The sequence below is a fragment of the Strigops habroptila genome, chromosome 8, assembly GCF_004027225.2.
Source record: "Strigops habroptila isolate Jane chromosome 8, bStrHab1.2.pri, whole genome shotgun sequence".
In the NCBI taxonomy this organism is placed as follows: domain Eukaryota; kingdom Metazoa; phylum Chordata; class Aves; order Psittaciformes; family Psittacidae; genus Strigops; species Strigops habroptila.
The window spans coordinates 12,244,089-12,256,225 of record NC_044284.2 but is presented as its reverse complement, the minus strand read 5'-3'; the positions used below and the strand labels follow the sequence as shown (position 1 = coordinate 12,256,225).

At 37.8% G+C, this 12,137-nt stretch overlaps 1 protein-coding gene across 4 annotated transcripts in view; it reads left to right on the top strand.

The window, feature by feature from the left end:
- The window catches only part of COL24A1 (collagen type XXIV alpha 1 chain), a 138,786-nt gene that overhangs the window by 37,848 nt on the left and 88,801 nt on the right, over positions 1-12,137 (top strand). For 3 of the 4 annotated variants that reach the window (XR_004389952.1, XM_030495241.1, XM_030495244.1), the window contains exons 10-14: positions 340-384; positions 2,549-2,602; positions 3,692-3,736; positions 7,834-7,887; positions 10,407-10,451. Coding sequence is in view for 3 of the 4 variants with exons in the window: in XM_030495241.1 (XP_030351101.1) it covers positions 340-384; positions 2,549-2,602; positions 3,692-3,736; positions 7,834-7,887; positions 10,407-10,451 (243 nt within the window). In the remaining variant the exon portion in view is untranslated. The remainder of the gene's footprint in view (positions 1-339; positions 385-2,548; positions 2,603-3,691; positions 3,737-7,833; positions 7,888-10,406; positions 10,452-12,137) is intronic. The other variant, XM_030495242.1, reaches the window with a different exon arrangement.

The window sequence follows — 12,137 nt, the reverse complement described above, 5'->3', positions numbered from 1 at the left end:
ACATTAGCTTGAAAATAATTGGAAATGTCTCCAAATATAAAAGCTTATGAAAAATCCTGTGGAATTATGTCACACTAACGCCGGACCACTGGGTCTGGAAAAAAATTGCTTCCCAGAAGAACTAATTTCAATGTAAAGAAATTTTCAGTCGTCTTAATTTTTAGCCATGGATTAATGGGAGACCTTTCTGAACATGGTCCCAGGAGACTGGTTGATGATACCTTAAAAATCTTAATAATGTATTGCGAGTTTAAAGTTAACAAATACTGTTACAGTTCTTTTAAATAGAGCATATCTGGTTGTTTAAAATGAAGTACAACTCACGTCTTTTTGTAATAGGGCTTAGCTGGACCAGAAGGTAACCCAGGTCCTAAGGGTGTAAGAGTAAGTAAGCATTTTAAGAATTTTGGCATGCCTGTCTATTTTTACCCATACACTACATCAGAAGGGGAATGAGGAATTTCATTCAGCTCTGCCAGTTGCATGCCCACTGAATCACTATGTTTTAGAGAATCTACAAATGAGAAAACATAGCATTTCTTTTCAAAATGTATGTTGTAAGGATTTCAGTTTTTTTTCCCCATGGTGAGCAGCATAGAGCAGCCTTCCATTGTTGCCCTTCCTCTTACTTGGAATGCATGCAGTCAAGAGAAGGAAAGCAATACTGAATGTGGGTGTGTGAGAGCTGGGAGTGAAGAGGAGCGGACGTTTTCTGCCTGAAGCATTATTTCCATAATGGAAGCTGTCAAGAAGAGAGACATATCTGGCATTTGCAATCTGTAACAGCTACAGAAGTTGATAAAGGGAAACTGTCTTGTCACATAAAAACCATAGAAATGATCCTGAGATTTTAGAATGGTTCAGTTGTAGTCATGTATATCCCAGGGATTGAATGCTCTTAAATGCTCTGCTGATTCAAGGTTTGTTTTTGATTATTCTTGGAGGTAAAATAGGTTGGCTTTTTTTCTGGGTGTCTGATTGTTTTGTATTTTGTTTTTGCTTTTTTCTTTTTTTAATAGGCATATGTGTATGCCTACACATGCGTACATGTATATAAGTATTTTTTCAGGCTGACTCTCACCATCAGGCAGTAGACATGAGTTTCCAGAAGCTTGCATGTTGCTGGTTGCACCTAGGATATGAAGGAGCCTTTTTCTATGTGTTTTTTAGGAGCTCAGCTTATGCTCTGCAGGTTTGCTGAGCAGTGTGCTGTGTTCTCAAATATCTATTAAAATAATCTTGCTGTGTTATTAGACTTGCTTTTGTCATGTTATGGTTTGTTTGTTTGCTTTAATATAGTTACTAAAAGCCTTTACATGCAGCAGCTTCTTAAACATATGCCTGTTTTTTTGGGGTGGGTTTTTTTGGTGTCAGTTTTCGTTACAGTGATGGGGAAAATTAGTTTGTCAGGATCAAGTGTCAACAGATATTGCACCCTCAGGGACTGTATCTTTTACATTTCTTCAGTTTATTTGTGCTTAGATTCTCAATGCATTTGTCTCATTCTCCCCTCAACCAAGACATTAAGTGATCGCATTCACTTATTGAAAAGTTACTACGTCTCTGTTTACACAAAGCTAAAAATGGCCAACATATGAGGAATTTTAGGGAAGAACACCTGTCAGGTCTTAAGGCTAAGTCCTGCATATGAATTCTACAAGCAACTTCCAATAAAAAACGATGATGCAGCCTTGTTGAGGCAGGCTACTGTGCCATGGAGGTGTATAGCAACATCTACAGAGTATCTTTAGAGCTTTAAGTTTAGAACATTCCTGCAAACTATACTCTGTTTATCAGCTGTTTTAAGAAACTGTAGGAAAAAAAGTGCCTTTGTTTTCCTTACTTTCAAAAGGGCAACCCAAAATCCCAAATCATTACAATTGGAGGATTGGAGAGAGCGAGATGAAAGCAAAGGATTCTTTTTTATTACCTAATAATATTTCTATTGCAATCTCAGTTTGAATCTGGTAGTTTGGAGTTCATCTCTAGTACTATTTTTGTGAATAGTACTATTGTTTCTGCTGTGCCAACCGTATGTTTCTGTGTCCATGCAGCTGATTATATGAGAGGATCTATTTCTGCCTTTGAGGGGAAGATGGGAAAGAAATGCATTGTGACTGAACTTCAAGAAAAACACTTTGCCTATGACAGGGTGAACTTTCTGGGGCTCTGGCATATAGCAGTGATCACAGATGAGAACATGCTTTCTGATGTATTTCATTAGTAAGATTAACTTCAGCAGCTTTTTTATATTTCATTTACTCTAATAAATAAGGTCTCTAATCCAACTTCGTTGTATTGGAACACTGTCTTAGTGCTTCTTTAGTAGTTGATTCTATACCCTTGTAAAAGGAAATTGTTTTTTCTGTTGGTTGGAGAGTAAATCCTAGTCACAAATTTAAGTTGATGGAGCTTCACTGGTACTTTCAAATGAGCCTGAATTTAATCTCTGGGTATTGAACTCACAGATGGCCAATACTGAAGGACAAGCAGTGTTGGTGGGAAGCAGCCTTGCAATCAAGAATTGTTCTTACATTTTTTTTTTTAGGGTTTCATTGGACCTCCAGGTATGGCAGGACAACCAGGACCTGAAGGAGAAAGGGTAGGTTTAATGAAACATTAATGAAATATTGATGATTGGGTGGTAATGCAAGGTATGTTAGAATGGGGAAAAATGTACATGGTATAACCATTCCTTTGAATCTTTTTCTAAAAGCAAAACTGATGTAGAAGAAATAAGAGCAACAAGAAAAACTTCGATAGGTAGATAGGGGATAAAAGGAAGAGGAGGGAGAATGTGGGCCCCTTTGGAAGGAAATGGGAGACTTGGTCACCCGGGACATGGAGAAGGCCAAGGTCCTCCATAACTCCTTTTGCCTTAGTCTTCACTGACACATGTTCCAGCCACACCTCCCAAATCACAGAAGGGAAGGGAAGGAAAGGGACTGGGAGAATGAAGAACTGCCTGCTGTGGGAGAAAATCGAGTTCAAGATAATCTAAGGAACGTGAAGGTGCACAAGCCCATGGGACTAGAGCAACCTGGTCTGGTGGAAGGTGTCCCTGTCCATGGCAGGGGGTTGGAAGTGGATGAGCTTTAAGATTCCTTCCAACCCAAGCCATTCTGTGATTCTATTAAATAAATAGGTTATATCTAATTAGTCTAATTAATTAAATGCACTGGTGCTAAAGTTAAATGGGGGTCAGCAGCTGTAAATTATTATTTGAATTTAATCTAGAGCTGCAAGGATTAGGGGTATTTTTTTTCTTACCACCAAGGGTCTATAATGAGTATTTTTCATTGAAGCAATTTCAGTCAGTAATTAATAATTATTTGTCAGTTGTCAGATGATGTTTGTAATAAAACCAGTCCTAGAAATCTTAATCTCTGTCACTCTGTACGTGAGCCTTTTCTTGCTTTTCTTAGGCACAAAGGATGTCTGGCCTTTAATTTGATGGAATCAGGATATGGCCCTTCTTTATAGTTGTTCTGATGTGGCCACAGTGAAGACAAGCAAAGTTTGTGTTTCTGCCACCCTGTTATAGGGCATTGTCCCTCTGATTCTTTGCTAATTGCTTTTTCTATGGCGTTTCTTCTCACACTGTGTTTTCCAATCAAGTGGAGGTTAATTACTTGAATTTAAGCTATTGAGGAAAAGAAAATCTACTTATGATGGGTTATTTCTTTCTCAGGGCATCCCAGGCTTCCGTGGAAGAAGAGGTCCTAAAGGGAGACAGGTACAGCTTCTAACGCTTGTTACAATTTCTGCTGCCAATGCGCCCGTAATTCACTCTGTAACTTTAATCAGCTGAAAAATTTTAGTTTTATTTTTTCCATAGTTGACTTTTCATTGGTTCTTTGCAGTGCTGCAAATTCTATGCAGATTACAACTACTTCAGATGTTCTGAAGTGAGGAAGATTTAACATGCTGAGCCTTGTGGCTGGTTACTGATACCAGTTAGCTGAGGGTTAAAAGATGACAGAAACACATAAATATATTCTGTATAATTAGTGTTAGCACAAGATGTACATATGATGCAAGTTTTATAAGTCTGATTTTGGTGTTGGTTTGAATGCAGATCAGCTGCTTCTCATGTCTGATATTTCTGGACAATGGTAAATTAAAGCTGTCCTCTACTTAACATATATTTCTACAGCTGAGAATAAACACAAATCTGCCAAGTATACATTATCAAGGTTTACATGTTTCCTGTGGTATATCTTCAGTGCAAAGTGCTTGTTTTCTGCTGCAGCCTTATTATTTTAAGTCTTTGAAGCTATCCAGGAGTTTCCAATTTTAACTTGCTTGTGGTTTGAGATTGGAAATGGCAATAGCATTCTCCAGTTGTGCACTCAGTTGCACTGAGCAGTTCAGATGATTTTTATCTAGAATGTTGAACAAGCTTCTTTAGCAGTAGTAGTGTGGCTACCATCATTTGACCCCTATGTATGCTATGAAAGTTGCAGAGAATTCTAAAACCAGTCAAAAAAAGGCACTAGCCTTTGAGAGAGTTCCTTTTGATATAACAAAGGGCAAGCAAAGTGTCATTACGTTGCTAGACTCCTCTTTCTGAAGCTGCTATAAAAGCTATAAAATCAAAGAATCTGTTTTTTAATTATTTAGCTAGCAGAACAGAGTGCTCCCGTGCTTGTTGACCATATTGTAGTTTACTTATAATTTGAATCAAATGCTACTTTGTGCATCTGAGTGGTGAGCAAGGAGGGGTCTATGCCTTCAATACCTTGCAGTAGTTGGCAGTGTATTGTGCTGATGAGTCTCGTGCAGTATTTAAGGAGGAAAACCTGGATGGAAAACAAAGGCTTGTGCTCAATGTGGAAAAGGAAGAGGAGGTGACAGGAGGCTACTCTGAAAACATGTTTTGCATTATAACCTCAATTCACAGCAGCAGTGTTCACTGAGGCTTCTGATTGCCAGTGTAGTAGTTTGTTTCAGTCCCTAACAGTTGGTGCTGTGCATGCTGTGGTAAGCCGTTATTTTTCATTTACAATAAGAGCACAACTTCTTTCAAGCTATGCTCTGATAAGGACTTTTATTTATATAAATCAGTTTGGAGAGGTTTCACATAGGTGACAGCACCAAAAGCACCTCTGCGCAATGCTCGTGGTTACCTTCAGTCAGTCCTGGTTTCTCTGCAGTGTCATTTCCTCAGTCCCAAGATTCATTCCAAATCTTTTCTATGATCTATAAAGTACTCATTTGACTAAAGGCTACTAATACAGGCACAAAACCAGGGAAGCAATTGCATGGGAACGTGATTTGAAGTACTTTGCTGGATTGCAAGCTTAGAGAACGTGTGTTATTTTAACCCCAAACAATGATAGCTGTGATGACAATGTCTTGTGACAGAGTGTCCCAGAGTTAAGAAGATCGGTGCTTTGGGGCCTGGCACTGTCACTAAAGGAAATTTGGTATGAGAATTGCATATTGTCTGAAATCAGGCTCTTCATTTTGTGTTCTAGGATACAACTTATTTCTTTGGACAAAACTTCTGTCAATAATAATTCTTGGGGAGGAAAATAACCTGACTGGCAGAGATCCTTTTGAAATAAAACAGATCCCAAATATGAGCTCATTTCTGGAAAGTAATATTGAAGTATAAGTGGATCGTGCAAGGGATTGTACACTTACAATTCAAAATGCAGGCTTATTGAATAGTTATTCATATTTGTAACATCTCTGGCATATATGAAATGGAACAAAATATTCAATTGCCAAAATATTGTGAAGATTATAGAGTGAGGATTTGTTTGAATTTTAGATTAGATTTGCATACAATATGCTTTAAAGAAAATATTTCATAGCAAAAGCATATGTATTCAATTTCTTTCCATTTTATTCTTGTAATACAAAATTTGGCTAGTTCTGCAGTATTTTTAATGCCTTATCTGTCCTGTTAGTATGATTCATAGTGCTGTTACATACATAGTTTGACCACATTTGGGAGAATGTTTTTGCATAGTTTTCTTCTATGTGGGGTTAGTTATAACCAGTGGTCAATGTGATAGAACAGACCTTGTAAATTATACCAAAAATTTATTAATCAAGTCCATTTTAACTGTAAAAACAGGTTCTGTTTTATATTAAAATTATGAGTAGTCATCTTTTGTATGCTATTAGTCATGTTAAATGATGATATTGATGTAACAAAACACCTGTTGCACAGAAATATTATTACTTCCAATTTTGGACTTTATGACTGTTCTCCTATGTTGCATTTTCCTTTCATTTTTCTACTAACAAGTTTTGTCAGCATTAGTTAGAACATGCTGTTGAGAATGGGATCATGATGACTGTAGGTAATCTGTCCCTTTCATAACTCATGCTATACTGGGTTCCTGCTGTATATAAACTGAACTGTTATGTGACCTGCTTATATAATCTGGTGCCTAGTAAAACTGTCCCATTGCATTATCCATTTCACTTTTGATGCCTCATTTGTGTGTTGTTTTTGTGGGTTTGGTTTGGTTTTTAAGATATTCATGTGTGTTACAGCAATTCTGTCTCTTCCAATATCTACCAATGGTAGGCACTACAACCAAAATACTATGCTATTAAAGAAAGGGTAGTAAATCAATCTTTGCCTACATCTTATCAAGCTTTTAACAACATAGGCACGGTCATATATGCATTCTGCATGTGTGAAATACTACGGTATGTTTTCAGAGTTGTGCAAAAATCTGGCCAATGGTGCACAGATTGAAAATCAATTAAATCTATTGATGTTAACCTATGAACTTCTACTTTTTAAATAAGACAGTAACAGTATAAAGATGTATACTGTCATATCTTACAATTATGGCTATAGATTCTTATTTGTGAGTTCCATGATCAGATCCTGAATAATAATTTCATTGTGAGAGACCTTCCTATCTTTTGCTTCCCTGAATTTGCAGGAGAATATAGAAAAAATCCAACCAAAATCAACCCAACAGATGGTACAGGGAGTGTTAAGCATGTCTCAGACTAATCCACAGTATCGTGCATGGTGATGGGAATTAAGAGCCTATAAAGTTGTTCCAACATATTGCATGAGTTTGGTATTAGCTTCATGTGGCTCTTCCAGGGAAACAGTGAGATCTGCCTGGCAATAGTATGCTGATAAAAATTAATTTTAAATTATACAAATTACATTATTAAAAGTTTTGGGTTTTTTTTAAATTCAAACAAAAAAAACTGTGAAACCTAAACCACTTTTCCTAAGCAACTCATGCCTTGGCAATGGGCAACATCAGAAAGAAGAAAAACAAACCTAGGAGGAAGAAAGAAAAATTGGAACCAGTAAAGTAGTTGTTTAAGTCTCTAGGTGCAGAGTAAGGCAAATATTCACATTTCTAGGGACAGTGTTGTGCCAGAAGGATGAAAAAGTTGATTTCTAATGAACATGTGTTACACTGAGACTGCAACCATTAATATTTGGCGAAGAGTAAGGAAAGAACAAAAGGCGGATGTTTTAGTGAATGCTGAAGGCAACAGCTAAAAAATTGAAGTAAAAATACTGAATAGGAAAAGAGACTCCAAGCAAACAATTCAAGTAATACCTGCTTCATATTGCTCTTAAAGCACTTCAGTCATCTGATTTTGTCTTATGCTTACGTTATGTATAGTTATCTTTTTTTGGTTATTATTTTAGGAGACAAACACCACTGTTCATCTGAACTGTGCAGCTGAAACTTTCTGCTTCTCCCTTTCCTCCATCTTACTCACTGAATCCACTTGCTGATGTCCCAATTTCTAATACCTTTAGAAATTTGTGTTTAGACCGCCCTTCATGTCTTGGATAACAAAGAACAAGCTTTCTCTCCTCTGCTTTAGGGTTTTCCAGGTGACTTTGGAAATAGAGGCCCCCCTGGCCCAGATGGGAATCCTGTAAGTATTGGATTATGTGTTGATTAGCATGGTAAAATTTGTAACACTCACTCCTCTCTCAAATGGAAAGGCATCTTTTGCCTCAAAAGTGATGTCTTGAAGTCCACAGGAGGATCTTGGACTGTTAATTTCCATGGAAATTGCTAGGATAGAACTAAAGTAAGCAGTGGTATAAAAAAGAGAGAAAAGAACCAGAAAGTTGATCAGAGAACAGTTTCCACTGCTGCATGTGCTAACTACTTTGAGAATCAGATGTCTTGCTGTGCTCATTGCATTACTGATGAATGTTTTGTCTTCAAAAATTCTTGCATTGGATATACCTTTGCGTTGTTTATTCAAACCATTATTCTAAGATCACCTTAACAAAATAGGATTCTGTGTGCGTGCCAAACCCCCAGCTTTCATATGCTTTTTGCTTGTGCATTTGATAGTTGATTTCATCCTTTGAACTGTTACTGAATACAATTACACTAGTATGTCATTTAGTGCGTTATAATCAGTATGATAACAGCTTTGTCCTTGGCAGCATGTACAGGCTAAAGTGCTCTCATGGTATGGTATTCAAACTGTGGCACAGTCACGTCACTTCGCTGGCTGCCCTCAAAGGAGCTTTGCTGTCTTGCTGTATTTGTAGGGAAACTTTGGCTGTGGACTCCATGCTCAGGTTTCTTTTGATATGAGAAATCAGTGAAAGGGCTTCAGGACAGATAAGGGAACAGCAATAAATGCTGGGCAAAAGAGCAGCTGATTTGCATCTGCTTTTGCTGTTGGATGCTTCTTTGGAAACTGCTATCAGTTTTTGTCTAAAGGTTGTTCTAATATGGACCAGAGCCAGCAACCGGGCAGAGATGGTCTCGTTTCTGAAGGCCTGCCCTGTCCTGACACTCATCTTAGAAACTTAAGTTTAGAAGAGCTTATATCAGTTTTGCTGGTTGATTATCGACATTTGGTGTCAGCATTTTGGAACATAGGAAAAAAATTTTGCATTTTTGGTCCCTGAGGCGAAGTTCTGCTTGTGAGAATCTCAGGTGATGTCAGTATGGTGTTTTGCGTCTTGAAAGCCCTCTGAGGGGTTGTGAGCGTCACCAGCTGCTTTGCAAATTACGTAAAAAGGTTAGTTCTTCCTTCCTTTCCTGGTACTCCCAAGTCTCCCTGCATTCCCGATAAAACAGACGTTGTCTTTCCACACAATCTGCAGAAAAACAGTACTTTAATAGAAACAAGCTCTAAAAGCCTGGATCCGAAATTATAGGCTTGAACTTCACATAGAAGCCTGTTCTAATCTGCCAAGACAGCTGCTGATCTTACTGCCTTCTCCGACAGGCAGCAACCCCTCTCTCTTCCTCCCCCAAAACTCACCCTGCAGGACTTGTTCAGGCAAGGGGCCAGAGCTGCAGCTGCAGGGAGCTGCAATGCTAATGGAATATTTACAGAGCCTGTTCCTGAGCTGGCAGTGGAGAGTAGGGGCTGCCTGGGAGGCCTGTGGTGGCAGGAACTCGAAGGGAAGGCATTTCTTCCCCTGTGCTGACTTGACACTAATGACATTTGTCTCCATGCCTAATTTCTTCTGCTTAAGTGAGCAATGCCATCCTTCATTTCCACAACACCCTCCTGGTTCTCTGAGGATGTCAGTCTGCCTTGGAGGATGTTGACAGAATGTTCAACTTCCCCTGTGGTTAGTTTGGAATAGGTTGGAGAAGGTGTGAAGGCACCAGAGGAAGGAGGAGAGCACAAAGGTGTCCTCTGTGCCATGCTCAGCAGCCATGCCCTTCCTGTTGGACAGCATCAGAATGGGCTCATTTGTTTGCCTAAAACTTCCCTTCAGTATGGGTGCTGATGGGCTGCAGTGAACCCTCTGTATGATATCCATTGAGTAGCAGGTCCCAGGTTTTGGGACAGCCTGGGCAAAGCATGCTGATCTGGAGGTCTACAATAACCCTTACACACTGGGCAAACAGACTTGGTAATCGTTTTCCAGAGAAGTTTAGCCTCTGCTGAGTTAAACTTGAGTGCAACAGAGGCAGTAGTAGAGTACTGTTGAATTTGTTACTTCTACATAAGGTACAAATACTGTAGTTTGTATCAAGAAATATTTTTTCATAAAGAGAATGTAGCCTTTAATTTGCAAAGGTCTTTCTGTGACCTGAGGTGGTGTCCTATTTATCTTTAAAAGGAATCTTAATAATTTCTTGTGATTTGCTTGGGTTGTTTGGGGTTTTTTTTCCACCCCCAAAAAAAGCTTTTTTCTTCTTTCCAATTTAAATATCATTGTAAAAGAAAATTTCATATTCCCTGGTAATGCAGGAATGATTTTATGATGCAAATATCTTGATATCTGATTCCACAAACAGGGGTTTTAATAAGCATGTTCCCCTGGACAGTGATAAGCTGTCATTCTTCAGGAACTCTCTATAAGAATTCCAACCGACTTGCTTTGCAGATCACTTTTGTTTATCTTATCATTGGGAATTTTTTTAAATGCTAAAATTCAGATAATCTAAAATTCCTTTTCTTTAAAGGGAATTGTTGGTGGTGTTGGTCCTCCTGGATTTCCAGGACTAAGAGTGAGTACACTTTATTAGTTACTTTGATGTGGCTTCATTAGAATATTTATCTTGCATGTTTGTGAAATAATAAAGACAAATATAAGAATCCAGGGATTTTAACAGATTTTGTTTTAGTTAGCCATGATTTTAATTAAAATCACTCTACAAAACTGCTGTCATATTGTTGGTATGGAGTATTTCTAAACTTGGTTTGGATTTGTATACTTATTTCTGATCTGGTGTGTCATGGTATTTATTTGCAATAGCCATGTTTGCTAGTTTATAACCCTAAAGCCAGTATTACTTTCTGAAAAAGTGCAGTACTCTCAGTCATTTTAACACAGCCTTTATTCATTCCTGTATATGGCTACCAAATTCTAAGCAGAATCAATTCCTAAACAGAATTAGTTTATCTTATTTACAGTATCATATTCAATTTCTTTAAAAATGTTTTTAGAATGTGATGCTCATTATCGAGTTGCAAGCGGTAGTTGTATAAATACACTAGAGAAGCTCTGTGACAGGAATGAGTCCTACAGGAGGTGGGAAAGACTGGTACTATCATAACGTCTACTCTCACTCCCTTATTTTAAGTAAATCATGTGTTTACTGATAGAGGACCTGGATTTTTTTCTTGATGTTGGCTCAATCAAGGCTGGCTACCCAGCTGTGTTCATAGTTCATAACATATGGGAGAAAATAGCATGTTTACACTTGAATTAAGAAAGCCATGATTGTCTCCAGTGGTGGGGTTTTTGATATCTGGAGATCTGAAACATTTTTTAAAAGTTTGTTAGTTTACACTGATGGTCATCTGACTTTTCCTTTGAAGTATAACAGTTGAGTTCCATTATTAATATCTTTTTAATGATATGTTCATAACAAGAAATATTCCTCTAAGCTGTCCCTTGCTGCTTGTTTGGGATTGTTATGGCATTGCTATAGTAAAGGTACACAAGCTTGGTCAAGGAACCTTTATGGCTTCCAGACTTCAGCATGTAATCATGATTCATTGTGTTCTTGTCAGCTGATATATGTCAGCCAGTTGAACCACTCATGAGATTAGATGTTGCACTTTTGAGAATTTGCCTTGAATTATAGTTTGCTTTTCTTTCATATGTGACCATTTTTGGAATTTCATCTCAGTGATTTTAATAATTGTACAAATGTATCTGAGGTTTTTAAAAAAGTCTACTATCACTTCTAAAAAGATTGTTATTGATTATTTTGACTAAAATAGCCATTTTGACTCCACTAGCCATGTTGCTGAGTTGCAGTCACTAACACAGAGAGATTGAACGTCAGTAAATCTTTGTGAAATATAGAAATCACTTTCAGTCACCAAAGCTTTTACCACTTCTGCATATCCAGATATAAGCACAATGAGAGCTACTTCTTAAAAGAAAAATTTGATGGCATATTTGGATTTTGACCAGCATGAAATCAATAATTGTTTTGCCTGTGAAGTCCATCTCCTGCTTATATGTGGGACTCTTGCACAATACCAGCTGTGTAAAAAAGATTATGTGCCCATGTGCTCTACATAGTTTGTATCCAAAGTAAAGACAAAAAAGTAAAGCATAGGAACTGACATTTTGTGCAATTACTAAGCTGATTCTTCCTGTCTATAGTTTTTAGTTTTGCAGTGTGGCAATTTGAAACAGACTTTGACAGGGAGTGTGCTGATTTTCACCTGTTGTTGGA